General features: G+C 32.3%; 1 protein-coding gene across 2 annotated transcripts in view; it reads right to left on the bottom strand.

Moving 5' to 3' along the window:
* Nucleotides 1-27,075, bottom strand: part of VMP1 (vacuole membrane protein 1) — a 124,069-nt gene that overhangs the window by 9,356 nt on the left and 87,638 nt on the right. For both annotated transcript variants that reach the window (XM_074261965.1, XM_074261966.1), the window contains 3 exons: nt 23,427-23,507; nt 21,040-21,156; nt 13,140-13,201 (listed from right to left, as the gene is read on the bottom strand). In XM_074261965.1, the coding sequence (XP_074118066.1) occupies nt 13,140-13,201; nt 21,040-21,156; nt 23,427-23,507 (260 nt within the window). The remainder of the gene's footprint in view (nt 1-13,139; nt 13,202-21,039; nt 21,157-23,426; nt 23,508-27,075) is intronic.

Here is a 27,075-nt window from a genome sequence, read left to right as displayed (position 1 = left end):
CTTAAGTTTTTCTGGCTTTATTTAAATCTTGTATCCTCAATTTTATACCAAAATGCACTTATCCATAAGTACATCAAGTTTCATATAAACTAGACTGAGTGTCACAGCATAAGATTTCTCCTTATTTCCTCTTCTAATTTTACAAGCTTTTCTGGGAGTGAAGCAAAATTTACAGCCAGGATGTAAGCTATGGAAGTCAAAAAGTATTTTAATGGAAATGCTGACATTTTTGTGCTGTTTTGGTCTTAGTGGGCACTACAGATTATGGAGCTGGAATCCCACTGCTGAACAAATTTATAGCTGATAAACCCATCTCAAAGTTTTACAAATCCTCTTTTCTGTTCCTTTAGCACATTTTAATCTTAAATCTAAATCCTTCAAAGAGTAAACTTCCTCTATTTCTCCCCTCCCCCTCCATCTAAATGTGTTTTAACGGTTAGTATTTTAATGACTTGTCATTTCCTGTGCTGATAAAGATTCTCACAGTATTTAACCATCAGTTTTCCTGGGGCTCAACCAATACCAGGGTATTATTCATGGGTGACTCAGAATGGACCTCAGACTCTTTGCCTGACTCAACTGAGATAGATTATCCTCCAAGTGAAACTGGACTCCCTACCAAGGTAGGATAGATAACTCAAGAGACAAAGAGAGGATTTATCATTCAATCTTTCTGAAGACATCAAATCTGGCTCTCATTAACATTTATGATCTTACATTTTAGGGTCTAAATAAAAATATATTTTAAAAAACTTAAGCCTCTGTTTAACCCAGAATAAAGTAACAAACCAAGAGTTAGAGATAACAGTAAACATCAACCTGTATTTCATATATAAATGCAAAACTGAATTAAAGTGTTAATTTCTCTCCTGACCTAGTGAGAACCTACTATTCCATACAGTGTTCCTGATACTGAAACGACTAAAATCTTAGCACTAACATGAAAATTTAAGGAACTAGCAGCTGAGAAACTATTTTTTTTTTTTTTAAAGTTCAGAAATGTGGTGATAATTCAAACCAAGGTAATGCAGAACCTGGGAGGGAAAAAAAAAGGTTATAGACTTGTCCAAGATCTGTTTGTTCAACTAGGGATAAGAGGTGGGAAATATTCTATTTTATTTTTAAAAGTTAAATAGTTTTCAAATATACTTGAAAGGTGTGAGTTTATAATTTCTGTTACTTTAAAAAATGTGATTTAACTGCAAGTTTTAGGATCAAAACATCTTAAATTTCATTTGCATCTGTGCCTCTTTCAAATAATTAAAACCTTCTTTATGTTGGAACTAGCCTATTGTGTATGATAGGGTATTAAAAACACAACACCAAAGATTTCTCAGGATTTTATGAGGACGGGATTCTTCTATAGCTTTATTTGGAGATGCCAGGTGTATTATTGTCCTTGCTTAGAACACTTCTAAAATAAGCTCTTTCAAAACAGTTCTTAGACAACCCTATTCGTAGCCATTTGAATTTAATTTTTATGAAATTAAAATGAAGACAAGACTTCCTACTGGAAGCAACAGGCTCCAGAAAATAGAGAAGAGCAGCAAACGACAAGAGTGTAGATATTTATAAAAGGTAAAGAATGGGCTCAGAGCAAAGCTAGCACTAATAACCAACTGAAAGAAACTGGCAGCTGGGTGTAATAAAGCTCTGTTAAAAATCAACTGAATTCTGTTATATAAAATAAAGGTCAGGGATCTTGTGCCAGCTCAACTGGGACACAGACGAAGATTAATTTCTCCCTATCGGGGCTTTTTGGCTTAGGTAGAGGAAGCTACTTTCTGAATGTGAGCTCCTCTACAATTCTGAGGGGGACCTATAAGAGATGAAGGAGCCAACAGAAATCAAAGAACAAGGAAAATACAGAGCATAATTTGTTATATGGTAAATTTAAAGCAGGATAAGGTACCTAGTTTATTGTAGTGAGACATAAGGTGAGACAACTAATGGAAAAAGCACTGAATTTGAAAACAGAATCTTGCTCTGCCATTTACTAGCTGTGACTGGTTAGGCAACTCACTCAAACTCCCTGAGGATTGGCTCCTTTTCTATAAAATGTGGACAATTATTGTGGACAATTAATGTGGACAAGTATTGTCTGCCTCACAGGATTGTTGTGAAAAAGGAAAACACTTTGAAAACTGAAAAGCACCATATAAATAAGTGAGTTATAGTTAATAAAATAATTATTACTTAATAGGGTGAAAGGAGGGAGTTCTCACAGGAATTTATCCCTACTTTAGGACAATTCCATTGTCCCAGAACCCAAGTTAGCTAGATGGATACTTAACATTGAGGTGCTCCTGGAGTTTAGAAAGGAAGAGAAGGCAATGAATTTACAGTTTAAAAATGAGACAAGCTTAAGAGAGATAAATTATACTTAAATATATGTGACAAAAACATACCATATATGAACATGTAGAGGATAATGGGATCAGACCTCAGATGATGAATAACAACAGAGATATGCCCAAGCTTAAAAAATAAAAAGGGCAAAGCAAAAGGATGAGCTAAATAATGACTGAAGCCAGTAAGGGAAGGAGACAGAAGCCTAATTTAGTAAAGGTTTTCATGGTGGACATAAGTCTTAAATGAAGTTTTGACAAAGAAGAGAGAAGGCTTTTTGGGGTACCTTGTACAATGGCTCTGAGGAAGTTTGGATGAACTATTATGTGGGATAGTAAGCTTTCTTTTAGCCAGAAATATACTAGGTAGAGACCACACAAAGACTAATCTAATCAGAGATTGATCGTATAGGGCAGGGATTCGTAACCTTTTTTGTGTATCTTGGATGCTTGCGCAGTCTGGTGAAGCTTATAGACTCCTCAGAATAATGTTTTAAAATGCATAAATATATATATATATATATATGTATATATATATATATATATATAGCAAAGGAAACCTAAACATACCAAAATATAGTTATTAAAAAAAAAAAGTGCATAGACCCTAGGTCCATGTTTCACTCTCCCCCTCCCCCCATTTGTATTTGGACATACTTCTCCAAATTGAAGATTTCAGGGAAGACAATGAAAATCATGACAAGAATTTGTGAGTAAACACATAAACCTAAACAATGATGCTACTTTTTTTTTTAAACAACCATTTGTATCAGTCTGAGATAGAAATGAAATATAATACATGAAAATATTCTCTGTAAATTTGAGAAGGGTATGAAATATTCACAAGTGAGATGTGGAATCAGCTGATGCTTAAAGCCAACATCAAATGTTTCCTTTATTGTAAAGAAATAGGTTGTTAAATTCACCAGCATATGTTCCTTAAATCTCAACTCAAAACTTCATATTCATAATGGTCCAAGTGACAAAAAGATTTCTAACAGAGAATTAGTACAGAAATTGACTACAGAACGGGCAAAGTTTGATTTTAAACTTTAGGGTTTCCATATCAGGTAGGCAATTCCTGTTAATGTAAAATTTTTCTATTTTCCACATCCAATTTAAACTACGAAAGAGAGCCAAATTAAAGATCTGTAGGCACCATGTAGAATTTACAATCTTGTCTTTGATCTCCAACCGTTTCCTCGGCCCATATACGTTTTATAATTATCCTCACTCAAAAGGCATTTTATGTTTAGAGGGTGGGTCAAGAACTAGTAGTAAAAGGTTCACATAGTTCATTCTGACCACTTGCCCTGCTGTGAGGACCAAATGATACAGAGACATTCAGCTGCAAGGGGCTACTCACTGGTAAAGATGATTTATCTTGCCACAGGCAAACCTCAACCTTTGAGGTCAAATGCAAGAAAGTTACTCAACAGCACTAGAGGGCTAAGGAGAAACTGGAACATTCTGTATGTGGTTTAAAGTCCCTCCTCCTTCCTCCACTCCCATCCTTTCCATGTTCAATGATTAAGTTATGGAAACAGTTTCTTGGTATGGTAAAATAAAACTGTGGACTTTGTCTTCCAATAAGATCTTGGCAATCTGACAATGTGCCAGTGTTCTGCCTATGTTACTTTGAGAAATAGCCCTACAATTTTGTTCTGGAAATTTCTACTTTATATTTAAATTTTGGAAACTCATTTCCATCAACATTTCAAAGTTGAATCTGCATGTGTTCTCTAAGATAATATCAAATGATCTTCCAATGAATGTTTTTGCTAAAGAGGGCTTGAGAATTCTGCTGAAAGATTTTTAAAGGATTCTTAATATTTGAAACAAGATAGGTCATTGATTTTATCCTTTGATTAGATCTGTGCCAAGTAAATAATATCAGTGCCAATCCATGTTGTTTGGAAATGAGTTCAACACTCCCCTTCCTTTCCCTTCCAATACTCCAGATTGCTTTAATTCCCTTGGATAGTGTTAATTGGACATTCTTCCACACTATTCATTTGATAATACAGCAAACCCAATTTTGTGGAAGGGAAGAGTTCAGGTATTTTTTCATTTGCTAATGAAAAGAATTCTTTCAATTGTAGAAACAACAAAGACAAATATTGTGTTTTCAGAATTTCATATGTGAGATATCAGCAAAAGAGAAAATCTATCTTGAACATCTAACAAGAAGGATTTAGTTCTCCATGAGGAAGCTTTCTCTTCCCAGAGCCCCTCTAATGACAGGCAACAGTACAGTCAGCACTCTATGGTAGAGAAACCAGAGTCAAACACTCAAGGAATAACCTAGTTGCAATGCCTCCTACCTCTCAGCAGAGAGTAGGTAGACTAGAGGTATGAAAGGGAAATTTTCATATATGGCCAGTGTACCGATCTGTTGACTTATTTTGCTTGACTATACTTTATTATTGGGAGGAATGCGAATTATTATTACCAAGGGGTAAGTGGTAGGAGTGTCAATGGGAAATGGCAGTGACATGAAAAAATCAATTAAAAAAAAAAAAAAACAACAACAAAAACAAGATTCTGTTCAGTCCAACAGCTTCATCTCCCATTCACCAAAATAGCTTCTTTTTGGGGGTTACTCCTTAGTTTCCTTAGCTATTCCTTGCCTTTTCTGAGTATAAACCTGGATTCAATACAACCAAATCTTGGTTATTTGGAAAGCTCAGTATCATATTAACTTGGGCAATGTTTTCCCCCATATAATGAAGAAGCTTTTCTTCAACCTAATGACAACCTTTTTCTTTCTTTTCTTTTTCTTCATTACATTCTGGCAATAAACTTTTATTTATTGTTTTTAGATTATACAAGTACAATCATAGTAATCATACTTCCACATTAGTCATATTGTGAAGGAAGACAAAAAAGTGAAAATAGTATGCTTTGATATGCATTCAGACTCCAGAGTTTTTTCTCTAGATGTGGATAGCATTTTCCACCATGCAGTTTTTGAATTTATCTTGGATTATTTATTGCTGAGAAAAGCTATCTATCACAGCTGATGATCACACAATTTTGCTGTTATGATGTACAATGTTTCCTGGTTCGGCTTACTTCAGTCAGCATTAGTTTATACAAGTCTTTCCAGATTTTTCTGAAATTGGCTTGCTCATCATTTCTTACAGCACAATAGTATTTTATTATATGCATATACTACAACTTGTTCAGCTGTTCTCCAATTGATGGGCATCCACTCAATTTCCAATTCTTTACTACCACAAAAAGAGATGCTGTAAATATTTATGTACACGTGGGTGCTTTTTTGATTTTTTATGATCTCTTTGGGATACAGACCTAGTAGTGGTATTGCTGGATCAAAGGGTAAGCATAGTTTTATAGCCCTTTGGGCATAATTTCAAATCACTTTCCAGAATGACTGAATCAGTTCACAGCTCCATCAACAATGCATTAGTGTTACAATTTCTCCACATCTTCTCCAACATTTATATTATTCCTTTTCTGTCGTATAACCAAACAAATTTTCTTTCTAGATAGATATTCCAAAAAAACTGCATTCCTTATATTTATCTTCTTAGATTATGTAAAAAGGGACTGTTCATCATCCATGTGTACAAAACCTATTTCATCAAGATCTATATCCTTCCCTGTACTCTTAGAAATGACTTTTATAGGGGGCAGCGAGGTGGCGCAGTGGATGGAGCACCAGCCTTGAATTCAGGAGGACCCGAGTTCAAATCTGGTCTCGAGACTTAACACTTCCTAGCTGTGTGACCCTGGGCAAGTCACTTAACCCCAGCCTCAGGAAAAAATAAAAGAAATGACTTTTATAGACAATTTCTTTTTTAAAAATAACCATATATACTGGAAGGCCAGCTAAAGGTGTTCTAAAAATTACATTTAGTTCTGATCACTTCTTACTTTAAGAACATCAGTTTTGTAAGGCTGGGTATTTTCTTCTTTATTTTGCATGGTATTTAGCATATTAGAAAATCACATGTTCACCTAAGAACACCAGAACTATGATTAATGTTATTCATTACAAAAGTGTCAGTGGTTCATTTTTCCCCCTGCCACCTAGGGGGAGTAGGAAGCTAGAACTCAGCTTACAGGATATCCTTAGTATAAATACTCTTCGGCAATTACCATATTCTGATGGTAAGTGAAGTAAAATGTCAGCCTATGGTGTTGTATTGTTGTTTTTTGACCTTTTGACCAACCTTCATGCTTCTAATAATTGCATATTTTCTCTGATGCCCTACAAGTAGTAAAACTTGTTTCAGGATAAAGGTTTGATATGCTATTGACATTTAATTATAAATTTAAGACCCCCTCTAGGAAATATTTTTATTTTAAGCCTTATTTCTTGATTTTAATTTCATTATAAGAATTTCTGATAATAGGTAAGAAGGTAGTGGCTCATTTTACAGATGAGGCAAGGTTTGGGTTTCTTTTTTGTTTGTTTGTTTGTTCAATTGAAGGGCTTCTTATCCCAATGACATCTTTAAAAAAAATAAAATTGTAAGAGATAGTCTACTATACTTAATAGTGGTCCCCCCTGACTTTTCAGAGTTATAAGTAGACAACTACAATTCATGTATGTAGGATAATGCTAGCTTTCATAGGGCTTATTGTTGCAATTAAATGAAACATAAAAATGTTAATCGAGCATATTTTAGTGATATGCATAATCATTGTTTAGTTGTAGTAACTAAGTATAAATGCTAAACATCTCACACTTTTTTGTAATTGGTGCTATTTTTATAGAAGCAAATAAAATTTTTTTCATTTTGTTAGTTTTCTGGTAACTCAGGTCACTAAGGTGAAGGGTTTTCTATTAATAATTTGATCATCAGTCTAAAATTTAAGTATGTTAAAAAACAAAACTCCTAGGTTGTGTCCTGTGATTTATATATTGTTGTCTGACCAATCTTTTTTGAGCATCACTGCCTCATCACAAACTATGCCTAACTACCCTTCTAAACTATAAAGTTTCAGCCTGCCTAGGGATATGCAGGAGGAGGTTTGAGAGCCAGAGAATTAAAGCAGCTGATTAAAAAAGACAGCAGAGATGGTACAGAAGAATCAAATCTGGATGTTTAGCTTCAGAAATTCTTAAGGCAGAAGCATGGAGAACAACCAATTGAAAAAATGGCTCTTGAGGACAGCTAGATGGAGCATTGGATAAAGTACCAGCCCTGAATTCAGGAAGACCTGAGTTCAAATTTGGCCTCAGACACTTACTATTTACTAAATGTGTAACCCCTAACAAGTCATTTAACCCCAATTGACTTACCAAAAAGAAAACAAACCAACAAACAAAAATCCCCCCCCCCCCAAAAAAAAAAGAAGAATTGCTTTTGATAGTAAGGCAGGAAATGGCAATACTTATAAACTTCATCCTTTCTGGGTGGGATGAATTTGGGGGGAATAAAAGGAATAAGAAGTTACATCACTCCTGCCTGTCTCAATAAAATGGGCATTCTTAAACATTTTGGGGGAATGGTGTCAGGTAAAGCCTATATATGAACTCCTTAGCATGTATGAAAATGCATAAAATAAAATTCATAGGGTTGCAAAGAGAGTTAATTATACTGAAATAAAGTTATCTAAATATTGTTTTAACAAGTTCACAGACACCAAGTTAAGGATCCCTGCCCTAAAACAACAGGTTCATCTCCAGTAGTTAACCTTAGACATAATGCAATTTCAGATCAAAGAAGAGATTTCTTTCCTTTCCAAATATATCTCCCCACCTAGATTTTCAAAATGCAGCTACTATAGAATTAACACAATGTTGTAAATTACTTTTAATTCAAGCATGAATTAGGTTATCAGATTCCTTAAGGGTGTTAAAAAGACTTGGAGAACTAGAAGGCACATTACATTGCATTGAGAAGAACAAGAGAAACAAGAGAAAAGGAAAAGTGATTACCACGGAAGGGGAAAATGGACAGTAGAAACAAAGCTCACCAACTTTTCAGTTTTGTTATCAAGACTGCACTGTTTTTATCTCTAGCAGTGCTAGACAAGCAGAATTTGTGCATAAAAGGAACTTTTTGCAATGTGTGGGGTAATCATGCAAGTTTAAATCTTACTGTGATTTCCTGTCAGATTGGCTAAGATGACAGGAACAAATAACGATGAATGTTGGAGGGGCCGTGGGAAAATTGGGACACTGATGCATTGTTGGTGGAGTTGTGAAAGAATCCAACCATTCTGGAGAGCAATCTGGAATTATGCCCAAAAAGTTATCAAAATGTGCATACCCTTTGACCCAGCCGTACTACTACTGGGCTTATACCCCAAGGAACTACTAAAGAAGGGAAAGGGGCCTGTATGTGCCAAAATGTTTCTGGCAGCTCTTTTCATAGTGGCTAGAAACTGGAAAATGAATGGATGTCCATCAACTGGAGAATGGTTGGGTAAATTATGGTATATGAAGGTTATGGAATATTATTGTTCTGTAAGAAATGACCAACAGGAGGAATACAGAGAGGCTTGGAGAGACTTATATCAACTGATGCTGAGTGAAACGAGCAGAACTAGGGGATCATTATACACTTCAACAATGATACTGCACGAGGATGTATTCTGATGGAAGTGGATATCTTCAACATAGAGAAGAGCTAATCCAATTCCAATTGATCAATGATGGACAGAATCAGCTACATCCAGAAAAGGAACACTGGGAAATGAGTGTAACTTATGAGCATTGTTTCTTTGTTTTGTTTTGTTTTGTTTCTCTTCCCAGATTATTTTTACCTTGCGATTACAATCCTTCCTTTGCAACAACAACAAAATTCGGTTCTGCACGTATATATTGTACCTAGGATATAGTATAAGATATTTAATATGTATGGGAATGCCTGCCATCTAGGGGAGGGGGTGGAGGGAAGGAGGGGAAAAACTTGGAACAGAAGGGAGTACAAGGGATAATGTTGTAAAAAAAATAAAAAAATAAAAAAAAATTTACCTATGCATATGTACTGTCAAAGAAAATGTTATAATTATAAAAATTAATTTAAAAAAAAAAAAGAAAAAGAAAAGGAAAAAAAAGGAAAAAAAAAATCTTACTGTGATTTTAACTGTGGGAACTATGGTTCTAGGTGTTCTCTTGGGCAGAGGCTAGCTAACTGTGATAGCCAAAATTACCTTTTTCTATCAGAGACTAGATTGAAATTATACAAAAAGTGTCATCATTCCATCCTCCTCTTGAGACTGACCTTCTTCTTTGCATTCTCCTTTCTAATATGAACTAATTATTTGCTTTCCATTGCTTCAACATTTATTTCTCTCTGCTATATCTTGGGAAATATTATGCAAAAAATGACAAGTTAAAAAATGTGGTTTTTTATTTACAAAAAAGATTTTTAGCTGGAATGAAGAAATATTTTCTTTGCATTACCAAGGATCAGTACCTTTGCCAACCCTTAAAATTTACAATGAAACCTAAATGATGAAGTAATTAATATTTGTTTTTTCTAAAATGAAAATTTTATCTCCTAATAAATGCAGAATGGGATAAGGGGAAAAAAATAAATGAATCCTCAGAAATGAAGTATTCAACAAGTTAGAGATTTGAGATTACCCAAGGGGAGAGTTTGTGAGGGTTATTAGGACAGACAACTTTATTCCAATTAGTATTCTACTTTTATAAGCATTATTTTCAATTAAGTTAAGTATTTTATCTGGTAATAAAAAGTAGACTATTTCCTCATTTTCCTTTCTGGAAGAGAATACTTCATCTATTTATCAGAACTGGGTCAAGGATATGAAATCACAAGTTCAGGCCTCCTATAACTCATCTTCTGTGTCAACTAAATCTCTAGCATTGGTGAGTCTGCTCACTAATTTTTAACATTTATGTTTCAAAAATCTAAGAAAAATCAACTGTTTTAAACAAGAATAATGGAGACAATATGATTTAGAAATGCTATTACTGCCTTAAAGATTAAAAAAGATATTGTTTGTAATTTAGTAATGAAGAACTAAGTGAAACAGCCAAGTTGGGCTGTTTATAATGTTTTATATACTATGTAACAAAAAAAAAAAAAAAAAAAAAAAAAAAAAAAAAAGATGAGGTAATCCCAGCAGACAGTGCTGGGGAAAAGTTGAGGATACCAGGACATTCCGACATCTGACTCCTGAGAACATTGTTAAACCATGACATCAACCATCTAATTTAATAAAAATCTGAATCTAGTAAGTCTTGAATATGTTAAAGTAACTTGATGAAAAACTATGTCCAGACAGTAGGAACACTGCATATTTGGAGGGGAAGGGAAGTATGGGGGAAGGGAGAGAACAACAACTAGTATGGAAAAGCATTCTTAAATGGAATTGAGTGTTGGTAGAAGAATGAAGAAGAATGTGATCAATTTAATTCTACACAAATTCAGGGAGCAAAGCCTGAGCTCTACCAATGCTTTGTTTAATGATGTATGGCAAAATATCTCTGTCTTTTTTATTTATGAGAAAGGAATCATGATAGCTTTCTCCATATGACTCTCACAAATGTAGTTAGTATAATAATTCTGTTAGTATAAAATAGATAGCAGTTATTTATTTTTGTATAATTGTTCAGTAAGACTGTGATATAAAATATCAACTAAAGCCTCCCTCAGTTGTCTCGTCATTAAGCAGCTTTCCCCCATTAGAATGGGAACTCCTTGACACCATGGACCTTGTCTTTCTTTGTATTTCTCCAGTGCTTAACACAAATGCCCAGTCCACTGTAGGGATTTATTAAAAAGTCTGTTGACTTTTAATTGTGGCAAAAGCAGAAAAACCTGAATGTCACATCCCTCTTTTATTAGTGTAAATAGCAGGTTTTCCAAGGTTCTATCACAAGGCAGAACAACAATTCCCTGAAAACACAGCATGGACCTTTCTTTGTGCCAAAAAACAGAGTATGGGCTTGATTCCTAGATAGAATAATTGAAGAGGCAAGGATGATTCACCTTTCTCCTTTCTAAAGTCAGTTAGTATACTCTTTTCTGTGGAGGAAGATTGTAAATTCCATACCATTTTTTCTTTACAGGGAAAGGGAACTAGCTACCAAATCATTTAATAACTTATTTCTCATAAAACCCTAGTCCCCAACTTCAAGACAGGTACATGTCCCAATGAATACAATAAGTGCTTCCCAAAATGATCTAATATTGAAAAAAGATAAGATACAAATTATTATCCATGCTTCTAATCTGCAGTTTAGGGAGTAATAAACTTGATGATAATTCTGAAAAAAGTATATAGTTCCTCAGACATGCCTTGTGAAACACCACTTTCAGACATATATATATTAAAAGTTACATTATTTTACATGTTAAGCAGTTCCAGAAATGAATGCATGGTTCATCAATTGCTTTTAAGAAAGTTTTTCCTAGAAAGACTTAAACTAATGCAAAATGAAGTGAGCAGAATCAGGAGACCATTATACACAGTAAAAGCAATATTGTACAACGATCTGATCAACTGTGAATGATAACTCTTCTCAGCAATACAATGATCAAAAAGAATTCTAAGGGACTCAAGATGAAAAATGCTATTCACATCAAAGAAAGAAGTGATGGGAGTCTGAATGCAGATTTAAGCACATGATTTTTCAATTTAGTTTTTATTTCCCTTTTGGGTCTACGTTTTCTTTCACAAATGATTAACAAAGAAATATGTTTTCCATGATGGTAGAGATATAACACATAAAACTGCTTACTATCTCAAAGAGGGGAGAACTGGGGAAGGGAAAAAATATGGAACTCAAAAAAAAAAAAAAAGTGTTAAAAATTGTCTTCATGTATAATTAGGAAAAAATACCTATCAAAAAGGGTAAGCTTTTAAGATAACTATGGTTACCTCTAAATATTAAATATTGTTTTCATATCAATTGTATAATCAAAGTCAGATGAATTATTCAACTAAACAAAATAAGTAGCTTTACTAAGCTGTTTTATTAAAATTAAGCCTATGCTACAGTGACAGAGTCACTTAGACTATACACTGAAGTTTGTCTGGCTCACTTTCTCATGTTAAAAGACTAGAAAATAAAAGTATTTGTTCAGGAAAGATATAGTTTATCTTCTAAAAATAAGAATTTTCAATGTTGTCTCAATACAGTATTAATTATGTGATATACAGATATCTTTTAGAAACAAAGATTTTTTTTCCCATTTATTTTATTTATACTCAATGTCTAGAACAGTGCCTACTATATAGTAGGTACTTAAAAAAATCTTTGTTGATTACTAATATGAGTTTGTACATTACAAAATTTATAAGAAAAATGGATGTGGGAAAAGGAGCTAGATTCATATGCCACAAATATAAGTTCCTCTTTCACTGGAATTATGTAGGTTTTATAATTTTGTAATTATCAAACATATTTATAAACCTTCAAGATTATTTCAAGTAACATGACTAGATGAAAAAGTAGCCAGAATAAATTTAAATAAATACTTGAATTTCACACTACTCTGCTGCAGGATAAAAGGGGGTAGGAGCTTTTTTATAAAATCTAAATCACTTCAACTGTTATCTAGAATTTATTTATTGAGGGCAGCCAAGGTATTATGCTAGGTATTGTGGGTAATACAAAGAATAAAAAAAAAAAAATTAAGTCCTTGCCCTCACAAAGCTTATAGTTTGGTAAAAGATGTAAGTTATACACAAAGCAACATAATTAGTTCTTTGCCAAAAAGCCTTTTGCAATTCCACAAATAAAAGTTTTCACAAAACCATTATCTCATTTTTCCTTTCTGCATGTTTCTTCTCATTCAAACAGTAAATATTATTATTAGTCTTATAATTACTCACCCAATGAGTGCCACCATTTGTTCTACTATGTGCTTGCTGAAAGTTATAATAACGAAGAGTTTCTGTAAGAAAGAAAACTTTGGTCAAAGGAATATTTACTCTATCAAAAGACATGATATCACAACTTTCAATGCTTTCTGTTAGCACTATTGAAAAGCAAGGATCCTCCCAAGAACTTTCCTAATTCTTCTTTTTAAATAATTTAACAGGCAAAAATAAATATGGGCAAGTGCTACATATCTATGATTTCTCATTTTACTCTTAATATTTCAACATTCTAAGAATTCCCCCCCCCCCCAAATGCTAGGAAATTTCCTTCCAAGCCAAATCAAGGTTATTCCCATATCTGGATGGGAAAACATGAGTCATTAAACCAAAGAGTGGAAAGAGCTTTTGCTGGACATCCATGGCATGACTCCTAATCAAAAAAAAAAAAAAAAAAAAAAAAAAAAAAAAGGAAAATGGGTTATATCCCACTCCTCCCCAAATAAAACTCTTACTTTCCCCCCTTTATTTATTATCACCTAACATCCTCTTACTCTAACTCTTCTTGCTACTGGTCTCCCATGATTGTGTAAGCTTACCACAACTAACTCACACCAAAAGCAGCTAAATTTCCCTTGTCCCTAGTGCATACACATCTTGTTCCCCATATCACCATCTGGCACCTCTCAGTGGACTTTGCACTCTAGGACATTGATCCATAAGTAAGAGCCCAATCTCCTGTTTTAAATAGGATCAAGAATGAATCACACAGAAAGATGATGCATGGATAGGTTGATCTGCACTATAGGCATTATTATATTTCCTCCCTCAACCCCTATAATCCTATAAACTTTCCTATTCAGATTAAAGGTATCACTATTCTTTCAGTCATTCAGATTCACAACTTAAATGTCATCTTCAGCTTCTTATTCTTCCTTATCCCACATATCCAATCATTGAGTAATACCAATCTATTTTACTTTTATAACATCTTTTTTTATCCATCCCATTGTCTCCAAACCTTAGAGTTATGACTCTCATTCAGACCTTTATCACCTTTCATCAGGACTAGAGTCTCTTAATTTGTGTCTCTGTCTTGAAACTCCAGTGGCTCTCTACTGATTTTAGGAGACAAGACAGCTTTATTTACCATCACAAATCCTGAAGAATGGAAGTAGTTTTTATTTAGTCTGAAAGAACATGTAAAAATCTCGTATTCAAACCTATAAACAGTGAATTTGAGTGCTCTTTCCTTTGTGTAGCTCTGTCTTACTTGAATCTAAGTCAAGACATCATTTGTGACGTCACAGGTCTTCTTTAAGAATGAAGCATGAACATCACACAACAACAACATTTAGGATCAAATATTTTATCTTTCTTTAACTTCTATAATACATATAATTACTTGTACAATAGCATATATGCATATGTGTGTGTTAATAAGCACAGACACATACGTGCCTATTTGTGAATAAGTAAATATACGTAGACTGGGGGTACAAGCATTTCTGAAGTACCAACTTATTCCAGAAAATCCAAATTATGGATATAATCCAAATGCCTTGACAAGTCATATAAATTAAATCCATAGAGCCTTTATAATACTAAAATGGAATATTGGTCTCTTTGGCTGAGGAGATATTAGGAAATACCTAACAAGTACTTCAGGATTTTTAGACCCATATTCTAAACTAGCTTAGAGTCATGGGTATAAATGAAAGTCATCTTTCTTAGGTGTGTGGTTCCAAATGTTTGCTACTTTTGCCATGTAATAAGGAGATATAAAAAGCTGCTATGACATTTTAAGTCACTTAGTGGAATCAGTCCGGGTCTGATAAATTTTTACTTATAGGTGTTTTCCTACAAGTATCCCTTCTGGTCCACCTTACAGACTTTAGACCTAATGAGAGTAATTCTAGATTTTTAGCTAAAGTAAGCTTGCCAACTATTAAAACCAAAACAAAACCCCTTATAAATCCATAAAAAAAAATGATTGTCCAAGCATAAGGTATTTTTAAAAATTATTATTCACTCCATATCAGAGATTATTTTTAAGGATGGATTAGCACATACTTATTACATATAGAAAAAAATTAGTAAAATAACAAAGGTTTAAAAATCTCTCCTAGAATTGAGAAATATATAAGCTATGAAACTCCCTTTACTAATGTAAATTAGCACCTGTTCAGCAATTTATAGCCTTAGAGAATTGTTTGGAACCGAGATTAATTGGATAGCTCTATAACTGACGAAGTATGCAAAAAAATTGTACAAGAAAATAAAATTAGGCCAAAGAATTCAATGACTACATTCTTGAGGTTTATGTGTGTATATTCAAATCAGACACATAAAAAATATTTAACTACTAGTTCTCTCTGTTCAATTATTATGCAAAAATATGAGAGTAGTGGAAGAATAATGATTTTTATCAACTAAGGCATATAAGTGACAATATCACAAAAAACAAGGAGATTATGGATTAAATAAAGATCATTTATGTGAAAGACTTCCTAGTACATTAAAAGCCTGCTAACTAAAACTATAAATCTTCCACGAATAAACATACTTAATGATCTTGCTACTTAATTTTACTTTCTCCAATCTATTCTACCATCATTATTTAATATTCAAAATATAGTGAGATATAGATCATGGCACAATTTCATCTCTCAAATACAACATAGTATTTTATCTTTCTCATAGCAGCCTGAATATTCATTGTGCTGGATATGATAAAATGATGTTTCAGACATGAAAGAATATGTCTCCCAGAGTCTCTTATATTTGAAGTCCAAATGGGGTTACTATAAAATAAACATAAGGCAAAAAAGCTGTCAAAACAGCTACATTCAATCACTTAAAAGTACACATGGTACATAGGAAAGGGAGTATAAAGGAGAATAAGGAGAATAAAGAAGCAGAAGAGCACAAACTAATGGAAGTGAACAGGTCTGCAAACCCTAGTGCAAGAAGCAGTCTTGAATAGTTCTTAGGGTAAGTGCTAATTAGGTAAAAGTTCTTATTTTGATCACTAACTGGAGAAAGTCAATGGCTGTCCTTAAAAGTTCAATGAACAAGTAGAGAACAGAAGGGAAAGAAGTATTTTTCCCTAGCATGAACCTAAGTCAACTAGTATTTTTCAGGAGAGGGATAACAGCTGGCAAAAGGTATCAATGCAAACTGCTTAATGCATTTATCAGAAAATTGTCTTAATTTAAGCTAAGGAAAAACATAAGGAACAAGAGGGGGGGAAATGAAGAAGTAGGTAGATTGCTTGAACACCAAAAAAATTTTTTTATTATTTCTTTTATTATCCAAGTAATGGTTAAAGATGTTTATAATATCAACTAAAATTGCTTACCAAGTACTGAGAAATGTTTGTTGCCTAAGCTACATCTGGATGTACATCAAGTTACATGCCTTTATGGAGTATGTAACTATGATACAACAGAACATAACAAACATACCCAATTTGCCTTAATGTAGGAGAAAAGTTAAATAAGATTCTTCCCCTTCAATGACAAAATGGTGTTAGGCTTTTACCCATATGGGCAAATGAATGATAATCTTTTAATAATCTTAAAACAATTACATGAATAAATGTCATGTTCTCTAATACAGGATGCTTTTGGATTACATTGATTTTAACAGTTTGTAGAAAAAAGGTAACTACATTGAAAAAGTGTTTAAAAAAGGACAAGTAAATAGCTGAGGTAGAGAAATCTGTGGTATGAAGGAAAGATATTATTTAGAAACAACTTGATGTTATTGTTGCAATTCAAGAGGTTTAAAACCACTCTCTTTAAAAAGTATCTTTGATAGGAGGATGGAAGGAATGGATAGGAGGTGGTGCAAGGGAAACTGAGAAAGAGCATCACATACCAACAACCTTTTATTGTAAGAAATCATAAATCAAACTGCCTAAATTTGATTGAATTAAGAGAGAGGAAAGTAAAAATAGAAGAAATTCATCAATTACCTCCTGAAGAAACCCTAAAGGAAAGGAGTCTGGAATATTATAGCCAAAATTCAGAGCTCCCATATAAAAGAAAAAATTACTTAAGTATCCAGAAAGAGTAGTTCATGGACCAAGAAACAGTATCATATAAGACCTGGAAACTTCTATTAAAAACAAGAGATATTGGAATATAAAATTCCAAAAGGAAAACAATACAGGCTTACAACCAACAAATACCTTTGTCTTCAAAGTGAAGGGTAATTATTGTATAGAAGAAAATAATGATTCTTTACTGGACTACTGAACTTTCAAATATTTCTGATGAAAAGACCAATATCAGCCAATCAACAGATATTGTTTGCTATGGGACTGGCAGTATGTTAAGCACTGAAGACTAAAAAAAAAAAAAAAAAAAAAAAATTAGGGAAAAAAGTTAAACATTTTTGCTCTCGAGAGACTCAAAGTCTTAATGGAGAAGACAACATGCAAATATACACTAAAACAAGCTACATACAGGAGAAATAGAAAACAATTAAAAAAGGGAAGGCCCTAGAATTAAGAGGGGTTCAGAGGTTCAGAAAGGCTTCCTACAGAAAACATTTTTTTTTGGTTGGGAGCTAAAGGAAGCTAAAGAAGGCAACAGGATAAGATAAATGAGAGAAAACATTCTGGGAATGATGGATAGGCAGAGAAAATGTCTGAGGCCAAAAGATAGTTTTGTTTCAGAAACAGACAGGGGACTAGTAGTGTCAATGGATCAAAGAATATGTGCTGAGAACTAACATGTAAGAATACTGAAAAGACACAAGAAGGATGAGAGTGTGAAGGGCTTTGAACATCAGAGGGCTTTAGGTAGAGCTTAAGCTGAGGCTAAGAAGGAGCTAAGATGCCAGACACATTAGTAGGGTTTATGAAATATGAATTTAAGAGTCCAGAGAAATCTGGAAAGGTAAATTTATTTGAGCAACTGGAAGAAGCTATATGATGATATAGTGCTAATATTCTAATAGAGGAAGAAATAAGTGTCCCTTCAGAACCTTAATGTCTTTGTAAGTTACAAAACATAGAGGGCCTAAGGGGAGGGACAGACTGGTTTTGTTAAGACGGTTTGGAGAAGAAAAAGAAGGAAAGGCAAAAGGAATGTGGATGGAGAAGACAAGGTTGGGATGTGCTATTTCTCATATTTGGAATGGATGAGGAGAGCATATAAGCATGGAAAAAGGGATGATTGATGGAAGAGGACTTTGGATGAACCTCATTCTTATTTAAAACAAATAGGTTAAACACATAGTTTGGTGTAAAAACACAACTAACTCAACCTGAAGGGTGGGGAAAAGGGAGAACAACACTGAGGTAAAAACCTTTGGCAAACAACTTCCTAATCCTGAAGGATGAATTAAAAAGGGGGATGGGATGTTGTTGATGGAAGAACTATAATTAAAAGGGTAAGGAAGGAGGAGGTTCATCATTTGATGGCTAAACAAAATGTGGTATATGAATATAACTAAATATTATTTTGTCATGAAAAAATGACCAAAAAAGACAACTTCTGAAAATCCTGTGTAGTATGAACTTCAGCTGAATTAGAAGATCAATTTATATAAGAATGACATTGAACTCTGATCAACACAGTAAACAAACCACATTTCCAGAAGACTCAGGATGAAATATCTATCCCACACACTTCCTCACAGATTCAAAGTACAGTAAGAACCGTAAATTTTTGACATGGCCTGTATTTACTTTGTCTGACTATATTTATTTGTAAGAGGTATTAGTTTTTTTCTTGTTCTCAAATTTTTTTTTTTTTAATGGAGAGAGATTTTCATGTTAATAGGGGAATATCTAATCCGACTTACTTGAAGGGATATTATAAAATTTAGATTATGGTGTTTCAGTTCTATTTCTTCACCTTCACTCTCTCTTTAAATTCTAATTAAATCTTTATTTCCTTGTATCCTTTATGTCCTGATAATTTCTCATTTTTTAAAATTTATTAAGATAGATTTTTTTCATTATTTAAAAAATAACCCCTAAATATGGGGTAATTTCTTCATTACTTTTTTTGGAGGCAACTACTTATTTACTTTTTAAAAAATGAAATCTGAAGTATTTGCAAGGCAAATATTTTATTGATATCTATTTTGCAGGAATACCTGTGAATATTTGTTCCTAGAACAAATTTTTTTCTAACAAGCTCTATATTCTGTATGAAACCCTTTCCACATTCGTTATAGTGATAAGATTTCTCTGTAGAATGAATTGTCTGATGGACAAAAGGATTATTTTTGGCTGGAGAATTTAGCACATTGCATTCATAAGATTTCTCTTCAGCATGTACTCTTTGATCTATAATAAGGGATGAGTGTTCATTAACAACTTTATGGCAACTAATGGCATTCATGAGGTTTCTTTTCAATATGAATTTTCTTATGGGCATGCATGAAGGCCTCATAATCATCTGCATAAGGTTTCTCATCAAAATGAATTCTCTGATGGTAAATAAGCTTTAAAGTTCTCATTAATGGCTTCCTCTAATTCACTGAGTACACTTGGATGAATTTCTGACATATCTTTCAAGTCTTATTTCATACTTCTAGTCTTCACCAAAAGAGAAATAACTAAATACTAAGCAATATAGATCAATGGTGTCAAATGCAATAGAAACAGTTCTTTATGGGTTGCATATTGACTTAAAAAAACCCACAAATTAATATTATGTTTTGATACATTTTTATTTTGTTAAGTATTTTCCAATTACATTTTAATATGGTTCAGTTTACATCTGGGAGTTTTGTGGGCAATGTACAGCCCAGGTAAGTTTGATACCTCTGATCTAGATGAGCTGTTCTACGTGAATTCAATATTCCATCTTTATCTATGTGTATTTTTCAGAAAACATCCCCCAGGTCTGGAATATACTCTATATGTCTATCTTTCAGAATCTATCTCTTGCTTCAAACCTCAATTCAGATACCTTGTCTGTGAGTCCTCTCCCTAAGCTCCCCATTGTTAAGGGCTTTCTAACTCATAGAATTACCTTTATTTACAGATTATGACCTGAATCCCTAAGGAAAAACTCCCTGAGGTCTGGACATTTTTTTTTTTCTTTAAATTCTAGAGCCTTGCATAGAGTATTTTAAAATATATTTATTCAATGAATTTTGCTTGCTAATAGAAAATGTTCATAGTACAATGCAAGACATACATTAAGAAAAAATCAGCAGAAAAGGATGACTACATTAACATAGGAAATCCTTTCTATCTACCCCATCTACCTTTATTTTCACAGCAGCCATTCCTAATGTCTCCTTATTTCCCTCCACTATCAGTTAGATCCACTGTCTGGTCTTTGTTTTGTTGTTGTATTTTCTTCCTTTTCTTCCCCCTGTTCCCCTTTATCGAACTTTATTTTAACAATAGTTTTGGCACAAGTATATTCTCACTTCTCTAACCACAGCCCACATCTTCTGGGCCAAATGGTAATTTTTTTTCTTCACCATTCTCCCAACACTAATATCTAGCTGGTTTTCAGTAAAGGATTTTGGTGCCATGGCAGGAAGTGCTAAATAGAATATATGTAAAAAAATGAATGTTACTGAAAGAAAATAGGCTCTCAGTTTATATCTGGTAAACATGACTCCTTAGGTAACATTTGTGGCCCCCAGTGGAACATTTCCAAATTACCAAAGATTCTAGGTAGATGAATTGACTTAATCACTAAGATCTGCAGTGGCCTTAGTGAATGGGTTTTAAACAAGGGGAAAAATAAGTTGAGGCATGTACTTTTAAAATAAGGAAAACTTTCCAGAAATTTACTTTCCTTTAGAGTACCTTAAAATTTCCAAGAACTCCATTATTCAACAGAAGATAGAATACTAACTTACCAAAGGGACTAGGGAAAGTACACTTCAGGTTTCTGTTTGGTCTTATGGACTAACACATACAGATACTTACCTGGATGTGCATTTTAACTACTGCTTTCCCAATAAGAGTTGCACCAAAGAATGTCCAAAAGGGAACAAGGAAATGTCCACATGTTATTCCTGCCAGATCAAACAGAGGGTTTGGAATCTAAGAAGGAAGAATGGGGGAAAATTGATAAAAGTAAAAAGCTCACACCTAAAATAACCAAAAAGGCATGCATTTGAATGTCTCTTTATAATTTCAAATCTATTCCATCTAAATCACACACACACACACACACACACACACACACACACACACACACATACACTTTCTGGTATTTAATATTACTTTGAAGTTATGAATTAGGTCAACAATAAGGTAGGATTTAAAAAACATTTCTACTAATAATATAGTACTAACATTTTTAGCTCTAAGCAAGAATATGACTTGATAGAATTTATAACTTTTTAGGTATTATAATTTATCTGTTCAAAAAAGATGCAATTCAACACACAAATACAGAGATAAGTTTACTGATACTTGTTCAGCTGCAAAATGGCTATTTAATTCTGTAAACTGTAAGACTTTATGGTTACAGGACATATTTTGAAATACTGTCAAGTATGATATTACAGCCCACAACTTCAGATACACCTTGAAAAGATGGTTCCAAGAAAGACTAATCATATCATACCTTTCCCAAATTTCAGAAGGCTAAAAGATGTTAATGAACAGAAATCAAAAACAGTTTTTGATCACTCTTCAAGAAGTTTACAGTCCTTTTGAGTGTAGGGTTAACCACTAGAATGTTCATGAAATCAAGTAATTTTCTTCTAAAATATAGGCAGAATAGAGTTAACTGGTTTAAAAAAGATGTCTGGGCAAATATTTTCAAAAATAAAGTACAACTATATCACAATTCAAGTATTATTTTACTAATACTAAAATTTAAAAAGCATTTTTCTTCTTTTTCAATCTTCATTGCTTCACATCATTACATCAGACAGAGTTACTGAATGTTTGACATAGAAAAGGACTTAAGAGTTTATCTAGTCTACTCCTTTTCAAATGACATGAAGAAACTGAAGTATAAAGACTTTAAACCAAGGTCTCATGTCTAGTATACTGGTGGCAGAGATCGTCTTATTTCCACAATCCTATATTCCCTTTAAATTCTTCACATTTATGCTACTGCCAGTTTACTAAGAACTAAAATGAACTTTAAGATATAATCTGGTTTAAAAAAAAAATCATAATTGGAATTTCACAATATTCACAATTCACAATTTTGTAGTCAGTGAGAGTCTCTGCTTTGGATGAGAAGTTATGGTCAAATAATTAAACTGCTTGGCATATATACTACCTATTCTCTTGGTAACTTTATAACTAAAAAAAAAAATAAAATTAGATTTTAGAAAACCTTTAAAGCTATATTTGAACCTCTAGGATTTTTATTTTTCTTGGCTTAGTGGAAGATTAAAGTAATTAGCAGAACTTACTTTCATTTGAAGCTCAATATGTGAACTCTTCTCTAAATATCATACTCAATAGGTAGAAAAAGCACACTTTACTAAGGTCATGATATGTGCACACAGTTCAGTACTAAACACTGGTGATAAAAATTAAAAGTCCACATCCTCAAGAAGTTTAAATTAAGGAAGAGAAGATCACATATAAATAAATATTTATATAAAATAGATACAAGACAATTTGGAAGAAAAGGTAGTATTTGAACTGATCACTGAAGATGCTAGGATTTGAAGGACAGAGGTCAGGAAAATGTACATTATAGATAAGGGAGACGAGAGCCTGTTGTGAAGAACAATAAACCATCATTCTGTGCTATTACTAGATGGTGGCTCAAATGTATATATTTGTTTTCGAATCTGTCAATCAAAAAAATACACGTATTTAAACCATTAATTAAATTTTACATGATTACTTTGTAATGGCTAAAAAGTCTTTCTCAACTACAGGCATTCCTAATAGACAATAACCACTTAAAACAAGTTACACTGTACCAATCTAGTTTTACCATGGAATGAACCAAACATTAGAAAATGGGCATAAAAGAGTCCATCTATACAACACCATGGAAAACACAAAGCTGCCACTACTTGATTAAAAGAAAGTTATTATAAATTCTTCATGGGGAAGATGCATTTTGACTCTTCTGCTCTCAATGAGGAAAACTATTTAAGTCTGAATTCATCATTATGTCATTGATGGAATGCGAAAATGTCAATAAACAAGACATCATTTCACCCCACAGAAAATAACTCATTTAATAAGCAAGAGGAATGATTAACTAAGGCAGAACTGGAGGCATAAAGAGAAGTTATTTATTTTCATTCTGTAGTATATCTTTAAAAGAAAATAAAATCAACACAAATCCCCATTATTGAAATTTCTCATTTTAAATAAAATTCACTTACTGAAGCACAGGCCAAAATTCCAAAAAATCCAACCTTCTGCACCATCTTCTGAACTGCTAACTTAGTCCGAGATGCTAAGTCCTAAAAAATATTTTTAATATTAGTGGATAATACGAGAAAAGACCACTCTTTGTTCAGTATGCTAATATCACTTCATTACATCTGTTATATACCATGTCAGGGAATACTGCCTTTCAACTTTGATGTTATCTGGACAGGGAAGATGTAATAAGATCTGATGAAATCTTCAAGATTCAAATTTAATAAAAGAACTTTAGTTCACAGTTTAAAGAACGGAAAGAAACTATATAATATCAACCTTTTATACTAAATATTCAATATATTTTAAAATATGGAAATTCTATTTTGACTATTTAGTATATTTATTTTTATAAACATCAAATTGAGAATGAACTTCACTATTCTGAAAATATAACTTGTCAGAATTTTGTGTTTATGAACATTTCTCCTAACAAGGTTCAAAAGTGTAGGTTTCTCTATTTCTCTAGTATTTTTATTAAGTCACTTTTGCTGATGGTTGGCAGTGATATAAACATCTCAAAACACTTGGCATGTGAACATTTCTAGGTTTCTATTAATATAACATAAAACATCATAGAATTCTAATTATTCTTATCAATTAAGATACCATTAAAGCCCCATTTTTAAAAGAACAAATATGAAATTTAAAAAATGATTTGTTAATACATGAACAGTTTTATTGTGTCATCACATTTACAAATGTTTAAAGAATCTTTTCCCCCTTATGGCCCAATAACTTAACAAAGACTCCAATCTTACTAGGATCCAATGATCAGCATATTTCAACTAGTCAGATCAAGGAAGACAGATAGCTAATTTAATCCCAAACCACAAGAAGGATGTCTGAATCCCATCCTTCAACAACAATGCTCAGAACTTACTTTAAAATTTTCAAGCTAGAATCTGATAAAGGATAGAGAAGGTCCACAAGGAAAAGTGTCTATGCATAGGGTACCAATACACTGTAGTTATATGGAATATTTAAAGAGAAAGAATACAGCAGTGACTTAGTGGTTCTCTGGGATACGAATTTAAAAATTCCCAGAAATTGACTTTAAATACAAAAAGACTAATGAATAAAAAGTAAACTTTATAACCATAGATTTTATTGCTTATAGATGTAGGTGACAAAGGATTTGTATTTCCACAGTAGAATTGGTGTTTATAAGAATAAAAATACAATCTGCCTTTTAAAAAGGCAGATTTAATAGTTTATTTTTTCCATGAATATTTCTTATAAAACAACAAATGGAAGATAGGCAATATTGGATATCAGAAACATTTTTTCCCAATTCACAAAAGACAACAAAAATCACCACATATACCTAATGAAACTTATATTTCCTTTAATTAATTAATTAATTTGATTTTTACAATAATTTTAAGCATAGGTAATTTTCAAACATTGACAATTGCAAAACCTTGTTTCAACGTTTCCCCTTCTTCCCCCCACCCCTTCCCCCAGATGGCAAGTTGACCAATGCATGCTAAATATGTTAAAATATAAGTTAAATAGAATATATGTAGATGTGTCCAAACAGTTATTTTGCTTTACAAAAAGAATCGGATTTTGAAACAGTGTACAATTAGCCTGTGAAGGAAATAAAAAATGTAAGTAGATAAAAATATAGGGATTGGGAATTCTATGTAATGGTTCATTGAAACGTATTTCTATGAAGACTTAATAAAATAGGTACCCTTACTTTAAAAAAAAAAAAAAAACCAACTCTTAAGAACTATAATAGCATTTATTTGTAAAACACCATCACAATAACAAAGGCAGAAATTATTCCTTCTTCTGTTCTTTTGATGGTAGTCAGAAAATCAAAGAGAATTCAAACTATTCTCTGAAATTGCTATTCAACTAAGAAAAACATTTTCAGGTTCTAAATTATAGCATCTAAAAGTTAATCATTAACTTAATCCTTCAATGTAGTTTTATTACTTGTAATTTATTTCCAAGAGGAAATAAATTATCTTTTCTTGAAGAACAAAGATGCACTTTTTTGAAATAAAATATACATATACTTCATATAAAAAGTTTTATTATATTTATATTCTCTCAAAAACACAATGAAATTAAAATCCCTTTATTATTTTAACGTGTCAATATTTAGTGGGAAATACAATTCTAAAAGATTATGTGAAATCCATAAATTGCTTAATCCTTGAATTTTAAAAGAAATGAATTATTTTAAAAAACATCTAAAAGTAATGGAATTGTTATAAAAGGGTTTCAAAACAAAATATATTCTAAACAATACTTAAGGGGCAAAGACAATTTTCTCTGACATTTCCAGATTCAAGATAAAAGCTATGTTACTAAATAATTTCAGTTGAATACTTTAATATTTTGAAAAGAAAATATTATTAAAAGTACTTCTACAAATAAGAAAGCTTCTCTTGCCATATTTTAAAAAAATTCTTGTTTTTATGCTTGCCAATCTGTACTGGTATATCATAGAATAGTTACTAAATATATTCTGATATAGAGATATTTCAGTTTGAAGTTATTTAAATTAATCAAATAGCAGTTTCAAGTAAATAGAAAATACAAGTACTAAATTTTAATCATTAATTCAAAAACTAAAAGTACAAATTTAAAGAAACGTCTTTCTCATTTATACCCCTTAAAAGTAATTTGTAATAGATGCTCTTGTGATGTCAATTGATTTAAGCAGCAAAATATTATAAAATTCTCACTTTTGAAATGATGACTATATTTATTAACTAGATATAATAAGTCATCAAGACATCCACAAGATTAAAAATACTCTTTTTCAGCGATTACAAAGAATAAACACAAAAAAAGAAAAAAATGTTCAATAAGGCAAACATTATTAAGAAAACCAAGTGGTAAGGGGACTATTTCTCTTCTTTGGTGTATAATCCTTTTTTAACTTAAAAGAAATAAAAGGATCACAAAGGAAAATACAATCTTTGTCCTTTGGATACACCCTTGTTTATGACTACACTGCCCATAAATTAATTCCCTTCCCTTCTTTGTAAAAGTGGGAGAACTATATGAAGTTATACATAATGTCATACATGGTTGATATACTGGTTAGTTTTGTTGAATGGGTTTTATTCCTCTCTATTTTTGTTATGAGGATGGTGGCTCTTTTGGAAGAGAAGGGAGATGTATAAAAACAAAAAAATTTTGAAGAAAAAATACTTTTAGCTGAGAGACAAAAATTAAACTAGAGATCCAAGACAAGCTAGGTAGAAATATTTTGCCTTAAAAAAAAAAAAAAAAAAAAAAAAAAAAAGAAAGGAAAAAAAAAAAGTTGAATCTCCTTCTAAAGAAAGTTCAGTGGCTTTTTAATTGAGTCTTTTACTTTTATAAGGAAAAGGCTACTAGGAGAAGGACCTGCTAATAAAGGGATTTCATAAATTTAATTCTGCATTTAACATATACTAACTGGGACTTTCAGTTCCTATAACATTTTGCTAGCTGTTACATAATGCTCTGAAATTTAAAGTTATATTTGCATACTAAATGATGGAAGAACATTTTAAAAATATAATATTATATTAATATAAATTATAATGTAAAATTATAACATAAAACCTGTAAAGTTCTCATAAAAAAGCAAATATATTATTT

Source organism: Sminthopsis crassicaudata, chromosome 4 (genome assembly GCF_048593235.1).
Source record: "Sminthopsis crassicaudata isolate SCR6 chromosome 4, ASM4859323v1, whole genome shotgun sequence".
Classification (NCBI taxonomy): domain Eukaryota; kingdom Metazoa; phylum Chordata; class Mammalia; order Dasyuromorphia; family Dasyuridae; genus Sminthopsis; species Sminthopsis crassicaudata.
This window is presented reverse-complemented; position numbering and strand designations above follow the sequence as displayed.